General features: G+C 43.4%; 1 protein-coding gene across 5 annotated transcripts in view; it reads left to right on the top strand.

The window, feature by feature from the left end:
* The window catches only part of P4HA1 (prolyl 4-hydroxylase subunit alpha 1), a 134,543-nt gene that overhangs the window by 15,482 nt on the left and 99,030 nt on the right, over positions 1–20,031 (top strand). For all 5 annotated transcript variants that reach the window (XM_030203448.1, XM_030203447.1, XM_030203445.1 and 2 more), the window contains exons 3-4: positions 652–748; positions 16,098–16,249. In XM_030203448.1, the coding sequence (XP_030059308.1) occupies positions 652–748; positions 16,098–16,249 (249 nt within the window). The remainder of the gene's footprint in view (positions 1–651; positions 749–16,097; positions 16,250–20,031) is intronic.

Here is a 20,031-nt window from a genome sequence, read left to right on the forward strand (position 1 = left end):
AAGTTTTATCTGCATGTTGCAGAAACAGAAACCAGAAAAGCTTTCTAGTTATTTTATCAAACTATAAATTAAAACCTGATGAGTGCAACTAAACCTGTAGCATTTTCTTTGCTTCTCTGTAGTTTTGTGCTCATGGGGAAAGGTCTGAGGGATGAAGTGAAGTGAGATTGAGGGCATGAGTATTATGGGACAGTACTGTAGATGCTCTGTGCTGAAATATTTCCAACATTTGTAAGCATAATGAGGGAGAAAATACCAGGGATAAAGAAATGAATTGAATCGCAAATGAATTGAGGAATAGAAGTTCATGAATACCCTTTTTCTCTCTCCACTATGAAGTGATCACTTCACCTTAGCTGAGTTGTTCCTTGATTTTTAGATCCTTCTTCAAAAATGAGAACATTGTCAGAATGCTTTGTAGCAAGAATTAAAAAAAAAAAAACAACCCAGGATTGACTCACCTGTTCCACATGACCTAGTAACTGATACAGCTTTTTGTCTTAATGAGGGCATTGATAATGCATAACTTGCATAGATGGGAAGTCAGTTCTGGAATTACCTGATGAGAGGTGTGGGAAAATTCCCCCATTTCATTTTTAGCCATACTCGTTCAAATTCTTAATGTCTTTTTCCTTTATTTTACATTTTTAGGCCAAATGACAGACTTGATTAACACAGAGAAAGATCTAGTGATCTCTTTGAAAGATTATATCCTAGCAGAAGAGAGCAAGTTGGAACAGATCAAAAAGTAAGCAGCCTGTTGTATTAATTCCTCTTACCGGTGTGTGGATATAAAGATATTTCTTTCTCTTTTAGGGCAGAGATCAATGACTACTCTCTTGGAAGAGCTGAAGCTGCTTCTTTACAGTGATGTGAAAGTTTTTCGCCTCTCCTGATTTCCCCAATTATTGCATATACGTTATATTAAATGGTTTTGGATCTTTAAACAAAATATAATATTAAAACAAAGGGAATGAGTCAAAACATAAGTTTTTAAATTATTACTTAATTTTTTTAATCAACAAAGTTATCCAACACCCCTATCATCCATGTGAAAAAGTAACTGTCCCGTTAACGTAATACCTGGTTGCACCCCTTTAGCAGCAATAATTGCAACCAAAAACGTTATAATTTGATATCAGTTGATTTAATTCAGTCACATTCGTACATGTTCTCTATGGGTTCCTCAGCTGGCATCATGATTGCTGCAGTGTCTAGATCTTGCCATGTCTTGTGCATCTGAGTAAGTGGAACCAACGTTTCAGCCATCATGCTGTGACTGTCTTCAGATTATGAAGGAAGCCACAGCTTGATGGCTGAAATGTTGGTTCTAGTTAGATGGGCGAGACCTGGACAACTGTAACAATCACATTCATAGGTTTTTGTGCATGAACTGCTGGTTTCAGGTCCTGCCATAGTATCACTATTGGGTTCAAGTCAGGATTTTGACTAGGCCAATCCAAAACTTTAATTTTGTTTCTCCTCAGCCATTCAGGCATGCTTTTGTGTTTTCGGTCATTGTCTTGCTGCATAACCCAATTACACTTCAGCTCGTGGACAGATGACTGGACATTATCCTTTTCTGGTACAGTGCAGAATTCATGATTCCTTCAATAATGCAAGTTTTTCAGGTCCTGAGGCAGCAAAGCATCCCCGCATTATCACACTACCACCATCTTGTTTGTCCTTTGGTATGATCTTACTGTAGAATGCTATATTTGCTTTATACCAGACATAATGGGATCTGTGCTGTCCAAAGAGTTCCACTTCTGACTCGTTTGTCCATAGAACATTATCCCCAAAGGCTTATGGGATCATCCAGGTGTGGATTTACAAATGTGAGATTAGCAATGATGTTACTTTTGGATAAAAGCAGTTTCTGCACTGCTACTCTCCCATCAACCTCATTTTTACCCAGTCTATCTCTTATGGTGGAATCATGAACACTGACTGTAGCTGAGGCTTGAGAGGCCTGCAGTTCTTTGGATGTTTCTTAGGGAAGATTTGTGACTTCCTGGATGAGTTGATGCTGCACTCTTGGGAGTAATTTTGGCAGGTCGGCCACTCCTGGGAAGATTCACCATTGTTCCAAGTCTTCTCCTTTTAGAAATAATGGCTCTCACTGTGGTTTGGTGGAGTTTGGAAATGGCTTTGTAACACTTTCTCTAGACTATTTCAACAATTTTTATTTCTCATCTCTTCTGGAATTTCCTTTGATGATGACAATGCATTCTTGTAGAAACTTTGTGATGATTACTTCACTCAATAAATAATGAGGTTTAGATTCAACAAGGCTGCAGTCAATCCCGGCTGAAATTTGGTTAGCTAGTTGATTAACTAAGGGGACAGTTACTTTTTCACATGGGTGATGTGGGTATTGGATACATTTTTTCTTAAATAAATGAAGTAATAATTTTTAAAAACTACGCCTACACAAACTTCCGCAAACAACTCAAGACCTTTCTGTTCCAACAATTCTACCATGAGGAGAAAAAGGGCTAGCGACCAAACACCCAATCAGTGCACCACAATGATCACACTCACTGAACCACTACCCACTCATCCCATGCCCGGGATATGCCACCCCTCAGCCCATCAAGCTCAATCATTGTTGTCTTCTTTAGGTACTCCATTTCTCGTATATCATTTTCTTTACATAATGTCACATTTTCTGTAATACAACCGTCAACACTACAACCTTGTAACCATCTGTTCATGGAACTGCCATCTCTTTTACCTTGTAACCCCCCTATCACTGTAAGTCACATAGAACCAGACTTCTCTGGATAATGTGGGATATAAATACTGTTATAAATATAAATAAAATTAATGTTTACTCTGGTTCCCTTTGTGTAATATTAAATTTTGTTTAAAGATCAGAAACCGTGCAGTGCGACTTATATGTAATGGTAGGGGAAATCAGGAGGGGGTTAGGGAAATCTTTTCTCGTCCCTGGTTTCTCTCCAGTTAATATTCATATTTGTGAAGTTGAAATTTATTTACTGCATTTGTATCCCACATTTCCCCACCTATTTGCAGGCTCAATGTGGCTTACATTATGTTACAATGACAATTACATTAATGGAATAAGAATTTGAGTATTGCTACAGATAATGTGCGTAAGAATACCATGGCAATCATATTAACGGAATAAGAACTTCAGAATATTGGTACAATTCAGGTGTATAAGGATATCATGTAAGATTAGAAGTGTATAAAATAGATAAAAACATAACATAAATGAGATCAGGACAAGATATAATGTTTAGTAATGAGGATGTAATTAAAATAAACAAATTAGAAGAGTTCCATAATGGTTGTATCTGGTATAGTTTAGGAGTCAGTTCGTTATGGGGGATCCTTTTTATACGTCTTTTTGAACAAATTGGTCTTCAGTAATTTCCGGAAGGTTGTCAAATCGTGTGTTGTTTTTGTGTGTGTCAAGGCACAGTGTGTCAGTGAGAAGCACAGAATATTCTTATTTTCCTGGCCTTGAGCCTCTTGGTTGGCATTACATATTGGCCTTGGGTGTGTCTGCCGCAGTTGTGGACTGAGGTTGATGTGGCCTTGAGCCTCTTGGTTGGCATTACATATTGGCCTTGGGTGTGTCTGCTACAGCTGTGGACTGAGGTTGATGTTGCAGGGACGTTCAAGGCCATCTCTGCCCATCTGTTTGCTGTAGACTGTAAGTAACTGTACTGCATGTGCAACAGCCTCGGTTCAGTGTGGCTTCCACCACTGTAACTAACAAAAAGAAACAATGATTCTGTAATAACCGAACTTCTTATAAAGTGGACTGGGTGATTCTGTTAATGAAACAGTATTCATAAGGTTCCCCAGTAAATCAAATATGAGAAGAACAAGTAGTAAGGTAGAAATAAAATAAATGTTAAACAGATACACATCACTGTGTAACAACTGGTGGTTACAAGACAGTTATTATAATAGCAAACAAAAAAAGGACATTACATTGAAATCGGTAATCAAAATGGCATACTTTGTGGTGTTTTATATGGCAAATAATGTACAGATCAGAAGTTTTGATGTAAGCACTTGTGTGATGCTCAAAAGTAACATTAGTCATTAGTAGAAATGACAGATGGATAAGGACCTTGTTTTAGTGCATCAAAGCTGATACATCATGGATGATGGCATGTAAAACCCACACAATTACAGCTAAATTAGATATGGTGAACAGCAAAGGTGGGAGAAAAAAATAGCAAGTCTTCCTCAGAACAGGGGCTTAAAGAAAGTAGAGTTATTGTAACTATACAGGAAAGTTTAAATGAAGAAAAATGCAATGAATGAAGGGGAATGAAAAAGGGGTCAAGTATGGTCTTCTACATTTCACCTGAGGGTAAGAAACTCAATGAAGTAGATAGTACAGTAGATGACGGTGCACTGAAGGAAGATTGGTGGAAAAAATAGTCTGTATTGATGATGATTTAAAAAGTTATAAACAACTTGCGAATAAGGGAAACTCACCACCCAACATTACTGCAACCTCCGAAAGAGGGAAGCACAGTAGTAGAAAAGAAACAGGGGGATAACATACTGGAAACATCAATATAAACTAACACAAAGGAAAAAACACAGTAAATTGAATGGTGCAATGAGGTAATGGTTGACATGCTACAATAGAAATGTTTTCTTCAAGTCTGGAGCACAAGAAGATTGAAAAGAATAGTTCTAAACATTTATGAAACCTACAGAATATAGATTACATCATGGGCTTGTAAACCCTGGGGTTGAGAAGCGGATGGCACCGTTGTGAGCAGAACACTACAGTGATTGGATTAAGATAAGTGATTTCTGGCGGGGTATCCGGATTTACATTACATTATATTATAGAAGTTCAAGATTGTATCAGAAAAATATTTATTATTGATCTACTTAACTGTAGAGAGACCAATAGTTTGAGAGAAATACCTGAGTGTTAGCAGTTAATATGAAATGATGGAGTTTTTTTTAATGCTACATGATGGCACGCCGAGCCTTATACGCCTTATAGCCTGCAGAGTTGGGCTGGCTGGGTGGCGACACTGCTTTTTTTCGCCATCTATATATGAAATAGGAGTGATGAAGTCTACAACAGAGTGAGTGTTTAACATTTTATATACACTACTAGTGTGAGGCTGTGTCGAGATTTTCAATCATTCTATATATTGCGCCAAGATTTCCAAGCGGAAATCAAATCACATTCCAGCCCTGTTTACTAAGGTGTGCTAGCATTTTTAGCCCATAGGAGTATTTTAGGCATCTACACGGTTAGTGTGCGCTATTGCTTAGCTCGTGCTAAAAACGCACACCTCTAGTGCGGCTTGGTAAACAGGGCCCTAAATTTGGAAAAAAAATGGAGATTCTGTGGGGTGGGAAGGTCTCATCCTCTGAAGGATTTGCAAGAGATAAGTTGTGGGGATGTAATTTTAAAGGTGTAAAAGCAAGTTAAGAACCTAGTGTTTTGAGCTCATTTAAGCTACAGAATCAGATGTCGGTAGTGATCAAAGCAGACTTCCCCCTATCTGAGATAATAGGATCTTTCATGGCATAAGTAGTAGTTTTGGCCATCTTGAATACTTTAAGTGTTGATCTGGGAAATCCTGCTTTTGTATTTGCTTCAGAGAATGGAAATTTGCCAAAATATGGCCACAAAAATCCATTATAGGATCCCCACTTTTGGCTCTTCATAGGTAAGAGAGCTAAGTTTAAATTACTCTGCCTTGTTTTTTGAGCTCTGAAAGGCATAGTGCATGAGTATTTGCACAGGAGGGTAGCATGATACTCACCTGAGAGAGCCCTGCATTCATGTTAGGCAAATAACTTAATAACCCCTGGGGAAAAGGGATATTGGTATCCTAATATGAGGAGCAGTGTTTTATCAGGATAGGCCTAATCTTTTGTTAACGCTTATGTTTATTACAGAACTTAATATAGCGCCATAAAAGTGGTTAACTTCCACAAACTAAATAGTTTGTTTTTTTTAATAAAAAGCACCAGCTGTAGCTGGAAATAAAAGGAAACTAGCCAAAAGACAAGGAGGAAGTTCTGCTCTCAATTAATGGACACTAACTGCAGTATCAAAACCTTCAGTTTCCAAAAGCTTAAAGTAAGCTTTAAAACAAAGAAGACTCGGTCTATAGCTATTTTTGGATGGAATCTATAGTAAGCCGAAAGTTTGTTCAAGGTGAGCTTGGGATGGAGGAGAAATGGTAAGATGTCTTATCACCCTGAGGTCATGGAAGGTGGGGAGGAACACGTGGAATCGGTGCATTGAAAAGATGTGAAGGCAATGAAGTGCACACAGCTTTAAATGCAAGGACAAGAATTTTAAACTTGACTCTATAAGCCACGGGTAACCAATAATATCTCCATCAAAAGGGGAGACATGTGATCTGTTCTCTTTGTTTGGTGATTTAACCTGACTCCAGAAAAACTTGGACCCCTTACGTAGTTACAAAATACTTTGCAATTATTCAAACATTTAGTGTGAGCTTTGAAAGTACATTAGTCCTACCTTTTATTAGGAAACTTCCTTAGCAAACACTTTGTGCATATGCCCATTGTCACAAAAATTTAATTGCAACGTTATCATTTTTGCTAAACACCATTTTGCTAAAACAGATCTTAATGGTCACTTCCTGAATAACATCATTTGTAAACAGGGATCACCCAGTTTTTACAGCATCTTGCAGTAACACCTGCCAATCACAGTAATAATTTTTTAATAGTAGTGCATTTCTTTTTGGGTTATTTGGAAAAATGGTGGGGTCCTGTTTTATCTGGATATTGTGTAATATTTTGAATAGTTTGAAGTCTTCTCAAAGCAATTTGATGAACTCCAGTACAGAAGGTATTACAATTACATAGTAAGTGACGGCAGATAAAAACCTGAATGGTCCATCCAGTCTGCCCAACAGTCACATTCATTCTCAGTTCAAGATTAAATCAACAATGAATGTGATATATACTTGATCATGCTCTTTCTTTGTCATTTCTGGGATATAAACCGTAGAAGTCTTCCCGTCTCTATCCTTTTGTTCCAACTACTGGAGTTGCCGTCAAAGCCTACTCCAGCTTATCCAAATCTGTCTTGTCATATGCAGGACACAGACTGTAAAAGTCTGCCCAGCACTGTCCTCACATTCCAAATTACTGTAGTTTCCGTCAATGCTCTCTACAGCCCATCCTAAACCAGATTGCTATATGCGGAACTCAGACCGTACAAGCCAGCCCAGCACCAGCCTTAGTTAATACAGCCAGAGTTCCCATCTAAGCACCAATTGACTTGCAGACACATTTGCAACCCTTTTTGATTTTATAATAATAATTTTCTAATTAGAGATCCTGTGTGTTCATCCCACACCATTTTAAATTCCGCTACGGTTATTTTTCTTCACCATCTCCCTCGGGAGGGCATTCCTGTCATGCTTTCCAAAAGCAGGAACTAGGATCGTGAGCCCTTGGGCCACTGCCAAGGAGCAGCAGTGGCAGGCAAAACCACCCCACACAAGAATAAGATAGAACTCTGACAGGGATGGCTAGACTTCACTTGCACTTAGCTGCCCTTCCCCAGGAGTTGAGCCCCTGGGTGCAGGTGGCCGGCAGGACTTGCCGGACAGGGCCGGAACAGGGCCAGAACACACAAGGAGGCTAGGCAGAATATTAGCCTAGGACTCTCAGACAGACAAGGGACTGAACTGAAAGCTGCAAGCAGCCACTAAAACAGGGAACAAATACTGATAGATAAGGGACAGGACTGAAAGCTGCCAGGCAGCCACTGAACAAGAAACACAGGCAACCAAAAATTAGACAAAGACATACAAACAAGAAACAAGACTGGGAAACAAACAATACAGTAAACAAGCAATACAGAACACAAAGCTACACAAAAACTAAACTAGAATCAGGCAAGGATTACAGACTATAAACTGCAGAAGTGCACCAGCACCCCAACATACCAGGGCCTTAGGCAATGCAAAGACAAAGCAGAGAGTTTCCAAATAGCTAATAAGCCCAGCAGCAGCTGAGATTCAGCTACAGCAATCACCAGGCAGCTACGGGTGCTGTGCAGGCTCAAGCAAGTCTGGCAGGCCGGAAGATCTGGACTGGGCTGAAGTCTGGAACGGGAAACAGCACACAGACAATCCAATGCAGCCACCAGGGCTGGCCACCAGAGGGCAAGAGGAACACAAACCAAAACACAGGCAGACAGCATACTGAAGCACAGAGAGGCTTAACACACACAGGTGCAGTAGAGTGGAGTGGAGTAATCAGAGTCATGCTGGAAGCAGCCAGCACACAGAGACAGAACTAACTGAGGAAGAACAGACAGAAGCCAGCTCAGAAGCTGACTGCCGGAAGTAAGGTGAGTCTGAGAGGGGTCACGACCACAGACGTGACAATTCCAGACATCATCCATCCTCTCTGTGAAAAAGAATTTTCTGACATTGCTCCTAAGTTTGCCACCTCAATTCATGTCCTCTAGTTTTACCATTTTTGGAAAATATTTGTTTCTATATTAATACAGACGTTTAAATACTTGGAAAGGTATCCCCTGTCCTTCCTCTCCTGTAGGATATACATATTCAGGTCTTCCAGTCTCTTCTCATATGTCTTTTGGAACAATACCCATATCATTTTTGTCATCTTTCTCGAGACCGCTTCAAATCGTCTTACATCTTTAGCAAGATATGACCTCCAAAATTGAATACAATACTCCAGGTGGGGCCTCACCAACAACTTGTACAGGAGCATCAGCATCTCCTTTCTTCTGGTTACACCACTTTCTATACAGCCTAGCATCCTTCTGGCTACAGCCACCACCTTGTCACACTGTTTCGTCGCCTTCATATCCTCGGATACTATCACCACAATGTCCCCCTCCCTGTCTGTTCATATCAGCCTCTCACCGCCCTAACACATAGGGCTCCCGTGGATTTCTGTTCCCTAAGTGCATCACTGCAGTGGCATAGCCAGACCCAGTATTTTGGATGAACCCAGAGTTCACTTGGATGGGCCCTTCCACGCCCCCCCCCCCCCCCCCCCCCGAAATATAAAAAAAAATTAGTGTTTTTACCACCTACCCCACATCCAACATCTCTCCTCTGTCCTCTGTGGCATCCTGGCATCTGTTCTCTAGTCACTGAACCCTGTTCCTCCACAAAGTACCATACAGGCATCCCCTGCACCTGCAGCGATTAATTTTTGCTGCCTGTGTTCATCCTGCAGTCTTCATCTGTCATGTCCCACCCCCACTGACATCATTTCCTGTTTCCTGTCTGGTGGGATGTAGCAGTTGGAAGCCTGTGGGGCCAGCACAGCAGGGGCATAGCCAGACACCCAATTTTGGGTGGGTAGAAGAACCCCGCTCCATCCCACAAGTGATTTGGTCTCTCCTTGTCTTGCCTGATTGCCATATTTTCCCTTAAACATCCCCCCTCCCCCACAAACCTTTTAAATAGCAGATTGTCACCAGCAACGAGCAGTAACTAATACACACTGCTTATGTTGGCCCCACAGTCTTCCCTCTGATGCAACTTCCTGTTTCTGCATAGGTGGGAATACATCAGAGGGAGGGCTGTAGGGCTGGTGCGAGCAGTATGTATCAGTCGCTGCAGGCGAAGATCTGCTATTTACAAGGTATACAGGAGGGACAGTTGTTGGGAGTTTTCGGCTGGTGAGGCTTGGGGATCCCTGCCTGCCACATCATAGGTGTGGTTCTACTGGTTGGGCTGCTCTGCACTTCTTTGCATTGAACGTTAATTGTCAAACATTAGACCATTCTTCTAACTTTTGCAGATCCTTTTTCATGTTTTCGACTCCCTCCGAGGTGTCCACTCAGTTAGAAATCTTGGTATCATCCGCAAAAAGGCAAACCTTACCTTCTAACCCTTCGGCAATGTCGCTCACAAATATATCGAACAGAATTGGCCCCAGCACTGATCCTTGAGGCACTTCACTGCTCACCATTCCTTCCTCCGAGTGAATTCCATTAACCACCACCCTCTGGCATCTGTTTTTCAACCAGTTCCTAATCCAATTCAGCACTTTGGGTCCTTACTTCAGCCTGTCATGTTATTCCTCCTATGAGGAACCATGTCAAAGGCTTTGCTGAAATGTAAGTAGCATGTCCTTGATCCAATTCTCTGGCCACTCAGTCAAAGAATCCAATCAGATTCATTTGGCATGATTTACCTTTGGTAAAACCATGTTGTCTCAGATCTTGTAATCTATTGGATTCCAGGAAATTCACTATCCTTTCCTTCAGCATCACTTCCATTACTTTTCCAATAACCAAAGTTAGGCTTACTGACCTGTAGTTTCCAGCTTCTCTATCACCACTTTTGTGAAGAGGGTCCACATCTGCTCTTCTCGAGTCCCATGGAACGTCCCCCGTCTCCAAAGATTTATTAAACAAATCTTTAAGAGGACCCGCCAAAACTTCTTTGAACTCCCTCAATATCCTGGGATGGCTCCGGTCCCATGGTTTTGTCCACCTTTAAATTTTCAAGTTGCTAAAAAAACACTTCCTTCTGTGAATGGTGTTATATCTACTCCATTCTCATATGCAACTTTGCCAGTCAATCATGGTCCTTCTGCAGGGTTTAGTACGTTTGCTTTTTCCTCATCATTATCCACATAGTGGTTCACAGCATCTTTCAGTCTTGCAATTCCATTTTTAGTCTTCCTCCTTTCACTTTGTCGCCCCTCCTTACATTTCTAGCCATTTGTTCATCCACTTTTGCCAGTTTTCATCCGGTATTCCTCTGCTTGAGTTTTTCTGTATTTCATGAACTCCAACTCTTTAGCTTTTATTTTCTTAGCCACTTTCTTGGAGAACCATATTGGTTTCCTTTTTCTCTTGCTTTTATTTACTCTCCTTACATAAAGGTTAGTAGCCATATTTATAGCACCTTTCAGCCTTAGACCACTGTCTTTCCACTTCTCCTATGTCCTCCCAGCCCATCAGCTCTTTCTTCAGGTATTCCCACATTTTACTAAAGTCAGCATGTTGAAATCCATGACTTCTCCAGGATTGCATACAACTAATGTGTTTTTATCCAGTAAATTCCTAATGGCTCTGACTTGACCAGAGCATAGATATTGATTGGATTTGGGGTTCAAATGTAAGACCTGAGTAAATAATGACCACCAAAAAGCACGAGTGAAGAGGTCAGAATAATAGCTCATGCATCCTGAACTGGTTAGATTGAAAATTCTGCAGGAAACAAAACGCATCTTGGAATCACTATGGATTGAAATTCCATGTGTAAAGGGGAAAAGGATAGTAATAGGAGTGTACTACCGTCTGCCTGGCCAGGATGAACAGACGGATGCAGAAATGTTAAAGGAAATTAGGGATGCAAACAAACTGGGCAACACAATAATAATGGGTTATTTCAATTACCCCGATATTGACTGGGTAAATGTAACATCAGGGCATGCTAGGGAGGTAAAATTCCTTGACGAAATCAAGGACTTCTTTATGGAGCAGCTGGTACAGGAGCCGACGATAGAAGGAAAAATTCTAGATCTAATTCTTAGTGCAGCGCACGATCTGGTGTGGGAGATAATGGTGCTGGGGCCGCTTGATAACAGTGATCATAATATGATTGGATTTGATATTAGCTTTGAAGTAAGTATACATAGGAAATCAAATACGTTAGCGTTTAACTTTAAAAAAGGAGACTATGTTAAAATGAGAATAACGGTGAAAAAAAAACTTAGAGGAGCGGCTGCGAGGGTACAAAATTTACATCAGGCATGGATTCTGTTCAAAAACACCATCCTGGAAGCCCAGGCCAAATATAATCTGCGTATTAAAAAAGGAGGAAGGAAGACCAAATGACAGCCGGCATGGTTAAAAAGTGAGGTGAAGGAAGCTATTAGATCTAAAAGAAAATTCTTCAGAAAATGGAAGAAGGAACCGACTGAAAATAATAAGAAATGGCATAAGAAATGTCAAGTCAAATGCAAAGCACTGATAAGGAAAGCTAAGAGGGACTTTGAAAAAAAGATTGCGTTGGAGGCAAAAACACATAGTAAAAATATTTTTAGGTCTATTAAAAGCAGGAATCCAGCAAAAGAATCAGTTGGACCGCTAGATGACTGAGGGGTAAAAGGGGTGATCAGGGAAGACAAAGCCGTAGAGGAGAGATTAAATGAATTCTTTGCTTCGGTCTTCACCGAGGAAGATTTGGGAGAGATACCGGTGCCAGAAATGGTATTCAAAGCTGACGAGTCGGAGAAACTGAATGAATTCTCTATAAACCTGGAGGCTGTAATGGGGCAGCTCTACAAACTGAAGAGCAGCAAACCTCCTGGACCAGATGGTATTCATCCCAGAGTACTGATAGAACTGAAAAATGAACTTGCGGAGCTATTGTTAGTAATATGTAATTTACTAGTAAAAAAGGCCCGTTTCTGACACAAATGAAACGGGCGCTAGCAAGGTTTTCCTCGGAGTGTGTATGTTTGGGAGAGTGTATGTGAGAGTGACTGTTTGAGAGTCAGAGTGAAAGTGTGAGTGTGTGTGAGAGAGAGTGAGTCTGGGTGTGAGTGTGTTTGTGAGAGAGTGTGTGTGTGAGAATGAGAGTGTGTGCAAGTGTGTATGTGAGACACAGTGTGAGAGAGAGTGTGTGTGTGTGGGGCGAGAGAGAGAGTGTGTGTGAGACACAGATTCTCTGTTTGAGTGAGTGTATGAGACCAAGCGAGTGTGTGAGTGACTGTGTGGCACATAGAGAGTGAATGTGATACAGTGTGAGACAGAGTGTGTGAGAGTGAGAGTCAGAAAGACATTGTATATCAGAGAGAGAGTGTGAGCCGTGCCCTCCCAATCCATGGCCATCTGTCCCCTGGCCCCTCCATTCATCCTTTTCCAGCAATTCCCCTCTCTCCCTGAGCCCTGCCCTCCCAATCAATGCCCATCCATGCTCCTCTGTCCCCTGCCCCCTCCATTCATCCCTTTCCAGCAATTCCCCTCTCTCCCTGAGCCCTGCCCTCCCAATCCATGGCCATCCATGTTTCTCTGTCACCTGCCCCCTCCATTCATCCCTATCCAGCATTTTCCCTCTCTGCCTGAGGCCTGCCCTGCAATCCATATCCATCCATGCCCATCTGTTCCCTCCATTCATCCCTATCCAGCATTTCCCCTCTCCCTGAGTCCTGCCCTTCCAATCCATGCCCATCCATGCTCCTTTGTCACCTGGCCCCTCCATTCATCCCTATCCAGCAATTGCCCTCTCTCCCTGAGGCCTGCTCTGCAATCCATATCCATCCATGCCCATCTGTCTCCTCTATTCATCCCTAGCCAGCAATTTCCCTCTCTCCCTGAGTCCTGCCCTCCCAATCCATGCTCCTCTGTCCCCTGCCCCCTCCATTCATCCATTTCCAGCAATTCCCCTCTCTCCCTGAGCCCTGCCCTCGCAATCCATGCCCATCCATGCTCCTCTGTCCCCTGCCGCCTCCATTCATCCTTTTCCAGCAAGTCCCCTCTCTCCCTTCCATGACCCCCCCCCCCCCTCGCATCCATGCTCCTCTCTATCCCATGTCCCAGCCTGGCCCGCCCTCTTCTCCTCCCCCCCTTCGCATCCATGTCCCCCCCCCCCCCCCTTCGCATCCATGCATCGTTTTGGTTTTTTTTTTCTTCTTTTCAATTTACCTCCGTGGCGTTTCCGGCAGCGAAGCGTCAGGGAAGGAGGCGGCGCTCCCGACGTGTAGCTTTCCCTTCGCTGTGTTCCACCTTATTTTGAAGGCGGAACACAGCGAAGGGAAGGCTAGACGTCGGGAGCGCCGCCTCCTTCCCTGACGTTTCGCTTCCGGATTTGTTTGTTTTGTCGCGAGGGCGGGGCAGAGACGGCTGGCTGGCTGGCTTGAAGGGAGGCTTCACACCACGAATCCACGAACCCTACAGCTTCAGTGACGTCAGATGGCTTCAGGGCTTCACAGAACGTTGTCCTCATTAGAACGTTCACGGTGCGTTTTATTATATTAGATCCTTAAAATCGAGCGTGGTACCGGAAGATTGGAGGTTGGCCAATGTAACACCGATTTTTTTTTTTTTTTTAAAGGTTCCAGAGGAGATTTGGGAAATTATAGACCGGTGAGTCTGACATCGGTGCTGGGCAAAATGGTAGAGATTATTATTAAGAACAAAATTAGGATTAGGAACTGGTTGACGGACAGACGCCAGAGGGTGGTGGTGAATGGAATTCGCTCGGAGGAAGGAAAGGTGAGTAGTGGAGTGCCTCAGGGATCGGTGCTGGGGCTGATTCTGTTCAGTATATTTGTGAGTGACATTGCCGAAGGGTTAGAAGGTAAAGTTTGCCTATTTGCGGATGATACTAAGATCTGTAACAGAGTGGACACCCGGGAGGGAGGGAGTGGAAAACATGAAAAAGGATTTGAGGAAGTTAGAAGAATGGTCTAAGGTTTGGCAATTAAAATTCAATGCGAAAAAATGCAAAGTGATGCACTTAGGGAATAGAAATCCACGGGAGACGTATGTGTTAGGCGGGGAGAGTCTGATAGGTACGGGCGGAGAGAGGGATCTTGGGGTGATAGTATCTGAGGATTTGAAGGCGACGAAACAGTGTGACAAGGCGGTGGCCGTAGCTAGAAGGTTGTTAGGCTGTATAGAGGTGTGACCAGCAGAAGAAAGGGGGTGTTGATGCCCCTGTATAAGTTGTTGGTGAGGCCCCACCTGGAGTATTGTGTTCAGTTTTGGAGGCCGTATCTTGTTAAGGATGTAAAAAGAATTGAAGCGGTGCAAAGAAAAGCTACGAGAATGGTATGGGATTTGCGTTACAAGACGTATGAGGAGAGACTTGCTGAACTAAACATGTATACTCTGGAGGAAAGGAGAAACAGGGGTGATATGATACAGACGTTCAAATATTTGAAAGGTATTAATCTGCAAACGAACCTTTTCCGGAGATTGGAAGATGGTAGAACAAGAGGACATGAAATGAGATTGAAGGTGGGCAGACTCAAGAAAAATGTCAGGAAGTATTTTTTTCACGGAGAGAGTAGTGGATGTATGGAATGCCCTCCCGCGGGAGATGGTGGAAATGAAAACGGTAACGGAATTCAAACATGCGTGGGATAAGCATAAAGGAATCCTGTGCCGAAGAAATGGATCCTCAGGAGCTTAGTCAAGATCGAGAGGCGGGGCTGGTGTTAGGGAGGCGGGGATAGTGCTGGGAAGACTTATACGGTCTGTGCCAGAGCCGGTGGTGGGAAGCGGGACTGGTGGTTGGGAGGCGGGGATAGTGCTGGGCAGACTTGTACGGTCTGTGCTAGAGCCGGTGGTTGGGAGGCGGTGCTGGTGGTTGGGAGGCAGGGATAGTGCTGGGCAGACTTATACGGTCTGTGCCCTGAAGAGCACAGGTACAAATCAAAGTAGGGTATACACAAAAAGTAGCACATATGAGTTATCTTGTTGGGCAGACTGGATGGACCATGCAGGTCTTTTTCTGTCATCATCTACTATGTTACTATGTAAAATTACAGAGCATATTCAAAAGCATGGATTAATGACACAAAGTCAACATGGATTTAGTGAAGGGAAATCTTGCCTCACCAATCTATTACATTTCTTTGAAGGAGTGAACAAACATGTGGATAAAGGTGAGCCGGTTGATATTGTGTGTCTGGATTTTCAGAAGGCGTTTGACAAAGTACCTCATGAAAAACTCCAGAAGAAATTGGAGAGTCATGGGATAGGAGGTAGTGTTCCGTTTGGATTAAAAACTGGTTAAAAGATAGAAAGCAGAGAGTGGTCAGTATTCTCATTGGAGAAGTGTAGTTAGTGGAGTTCCCCAGGGGTTTGTGCTGGGACTGCTGCTTCGATAATACGCCCTTGGCCAGGACGTCCTGTGAGGACATCCTCAAGAAAACTTGGGTGCCCCTTTCAATTATGCCCCTCTATGACACCCATCCATGCAAAACAATGTAGCTCACTAAAGGAAAGAAAATTGTCAGGTAGGTCATAATTTCTTTGCTTTTTTGATAGCAGGCTGTAGGTGTGGACTGCAATTTGTTTACAAATGGTGGCAGTCCTTTCATGCTAACATTACTGTGGTATTTTGTGTTTGTAGATGGGCAAATAAACTAGACCACCTGACAGCTACTGCCACAAAGGACCCTGAGGAGTACCTGGGACATCCTATCAATGCTTTCAAGTTAATGAAACGGCTGAACACAGAGTGGAATGAGCTGGAGAACCTGGTCCTGAAGGATATGTCTGAAGGTGAGTATGTTTTGGTTATATATTAAATAAGCAACTTCTAGAGAGCGCTTTGAGATCGATATCCATTAATTTAGCTGTAGACCCGGAACATGGGGTTTGACCAGACAGCCCTTTTTCTGTAGGAAAAATCAGAAGTTGTAATTTCTAGAACTACATGGAAAGATCATACAGGAATCTTGTTAAAGAATCGGGAAAATACAGGAAAATGTTTAAGTCCCATTTTTTTCAAGCAAGTTTACCCTAACGGACCAGCTTAATTCCACCAGATCACCTACGATACTCCTGCTAAGATGTCGACGCTTACTCTGACCCCAATGTTACACTCAATCCCTCATCTTCTTCCCTCCATCCTTTACCATTTCCCTCCCATTCTCCTTCCCTTTCACCTATCATGTCCTTGTCTACCTTCCCTATTCTAGTTCATTACGTTCTTTTCACATGTCCTTTCATAATGTAAGTAGTTATGATCATCACAATTTATAATACTGTTCCTACATTTCCTTGTTTTTACTGTGTTCTTTACCATGTAAGATGCTTTCTTTTACTATGTAAGCCGCACTGGACCTGCTGTATGTGGGAAAGAGTGGGGTACAAATGTAATAAATAAATAGTGTTAGCTGTTTATACCATGATCAAATAACAAGAGGTGCGTGGATCATGTCATGTTGCAAGGACAATCAGAGCATCATGACATGATCCATGCACCTCTTGTTATTTGCTCAAGGTATAAATGATATTTTTTTAAAAATATTTCCAAAATAAAGTTATCTTTCTTTAAGCATTTCTCAAAGCATCCCTTGCTACAGATCTTCTGGGTTCCACTACCATTCCCTTAACACTTTCTGGGTCCTCTCTTTCCTTTACTTTTTTTGGCCCTTTCATCTCCTCTTGGACTCTTTCCCATCCTCTGTGGCAGTCCTTTGCATGTTCCTTTCTCATTGCATAGCACACAACAAGTGGGCGTGGTCAGCAGGCCAGCATTGTTCAGACAAATTGAGCAGGGGTGTATCTGTTTTTCTCTTGTACATGCTGTACTGTTTGGTCCCAGTTCCTGCAACGTCTTTTTCAGACCTATTCAATGATTCTGTTTGTTAGAACTGCCAGGACAGTGCACCTTATCATATGTCTTACAGCTGTCGTTCCCAGTGGCATAGTTATGTGGGGCCATGGGGGCCTGGGACTCCCCCCCCCCCCCCCCCAAATTTCCGCATTGCCTGCCCTGCTCTCTCTTCCCCCTCACATCATGCATGCTCCTTTTAGTGAAATTGAGCATGCTCAGTTTCACTTAAAGGAGCGTGCAGGACGTGAAGAGGAAGAGAGAGTAGGGCAGGCAATGCTGCGGCACTGGAGACTGGGGCTGGAGAAGGCTTCAGCTGGCGGGGGTTGGGGACCCCCGCCAGCCAAGGTACTTTGCTGCAGCAGGGGGAGCAGTGAGGCGGGGGGGGGGGGGGGGCAGTGGCAGGGTGGCAGACTAAAATGTGGTCTTCTCCCTCTGTGAGGTCTTGCTACACCCCTGGTCCTTCCAGAAAGATAATGTAGTGGCGTAGTAATATATTAGCAGAAAAAGATTTAAATATTCAATCCAGTCTGCCCTGTTATTACTGCCTTTAATCTCGAAGGCATTGGAGGAAGTAACCTGTACAAAGCACCAGTTGCAAACCTCACCACTTTACTGTGCAGACTGGATGGGTCATTCTGGCCTTTGTCTGCTGTCATTTGTTATGTTGCTGTATTCCAGCTCACAACAAAAATAAGGTGGAAAAGAACCAAGTCCAAGAGATCAGTCCAATACAACAGGGTAAGATGCTCCAAACACAACTTTATTTGGACCCTACACGGTCCGTGTTTCGGCTACAAGAGCCTTCCTCAGGGGTCAATCGATGAGTGCTCAGCTTATTATCGATTGATGATGGAGCATAGGAGTATCTGTCACTTGGACAAAATGCATGTAGTTCCCCGATTGAAACAAATTCAAGTGACAGATACTCCTATGCTCCATCATCAATCGATAATAAGCTGAGCACTCATCGATTGACCCCTGAGGAAGGCTCTTGTAGCCGAAACACGGACCGTGTAGGGTCCAAATAAAGTTGTGTTTGGAGCATCTTACCCTGTTGTATTGGACTGATCTCTTGGACTTGGTTCTTTTCCACCTTATTTTTGTTGTGTTTCATTTTTGTGGCGAGCGTGAACCCCATTTGTTTCTTGCGGCTGTATTCCAGCTACCAGCCATATGGTATGATTGCTAGTAAGAGCTCTCCTTCTTTGTCATCTGGCTGCACTTTTCTCAACAAATGGATAATATCCGTTCCTGCCAGCAGATGGAGGTGGAGAAAAAGTTAATTTTTTTTCCAGTTAACTTAGCAAAGGATAGGTTGTTCAGGCTGGTGCTCCTAGTCCCTGGCCACTGTTCCCTTTAAGGTTCAAGACTGCTGCCATCTCTGCCGCTGCTGTTTCTCCAAACAAACCGCACTAGCGGCAAAATAGCATCCATCGTGCTCGTGGGGCGGTCAGTGTTCACAGCGATGGAGGTGGCACAGCTACTGCCATGTAATCGGGCAGGGAGGAGGAGGAGGGATGGTTGCTGCTGTTTCGGCGGCATCAGGGGGCAGGGCTTGAGGCGGAGAGCGGCATCATGAGCCATGCAAGGGAGCAGGGCCAGAGAGGAGGAGGAGGCGACGGTGGTGACCCGCATGTGGTAAGCACCTGGGTTCAGGGAACTGCTGGGTTAAAGTCAGAGTATACAGAGGCTGATTGGGGAAGTTGCTGCTGCAGATTTTGGGGCTGATCCCGTAGAACTTGAAGTGGGCTTGGAATGTAGCTATTGCTGCTCCTGTGGCCCCAGTGCTTGCGTTTTGCTCAATCTTAGGAGTGCCAGTGTCCGGCAGCAGAGCCCCATGCTGCTGCTTTACCTGGGGAGAGACTGTGCTTGGTGCACGCTGCACAGAGTTGCTAAAGCTGGAAGAGCTAAAAGTGAATCACACTGTAGCCTGACAGTGGATCTTCGTCCCTGCTGCTTGCACTTACTTTTTCATCCCTCTCTTTATGGCTGACTTGGTCACGGGAGGGAGCAGAAGTGAATCTGATGTTGTGCAGGGCAAGTCCCACACTTGGATCTACCACCCATGCCAGTTACGGGGTGTTCTAGCACTAGCAGAGGGCAGGTCCTCTTCCCTCCCCCCCCCCCCCCCCCCCCACCCACCCAACACTCCATGGCACTCTGATCCTCTCTCCTGTTCTCTTAATGACAGCAACATGGCGGATCCAATAAAAAAAAAAAAAAAAGACAACCCCAAAGTGTTTGGGACACTTTGCATCTCTGTGATAGCTGGAATTAAAAAGGTCTGTATTCAGAGCTGGATATTAAACGTGTGGTAATAAAATATGTCCCAAGCTTTAAGAGCTATAATAACTTAACAAAGAGTGAAAGTGAAACTAACACTTCTGGCTGTAGAAAACAGTACTTTATCTTAAGAGTTTCTTTAGGGGATTAGTAAATCCTATGTGTTACAGTTTAATTTTACTTCCTGGCTTGTGCTTATGTATGAGGATACTTGGTTGGGACAACATGAAACTGCACATCTAGGGTTAACCATATTTGTTGTGAAAAAAAAAAGAGGATACAAAATATAATTCAGCCACGCCCCCACCACCACACCCCTGCACCGCAGTGTCACATTGATCCCCCCCATGAAAGCCAGATTTCTACCCCCCCCCCCCCCCCCCCCCCCCATATATCTCCTTCCCAATCTTTTTTCCAGCCTCCCTCTACCCACCCTCCC

The sequence above is a fragment of the Microcaecilia unicolor genome, chromosome 5 (genome assembly GCF_901765095.1).
Source record: "Microcaecilia unicolor chromosome 5, aMicUni1.1, whole genome shotgun sequence".
NCBI lineage: Eukaryota > Metazoa > Chordata > Amphibia > Gymnophiona > Siphonopidae > Microcaecilia > Microcaecilia unicolor.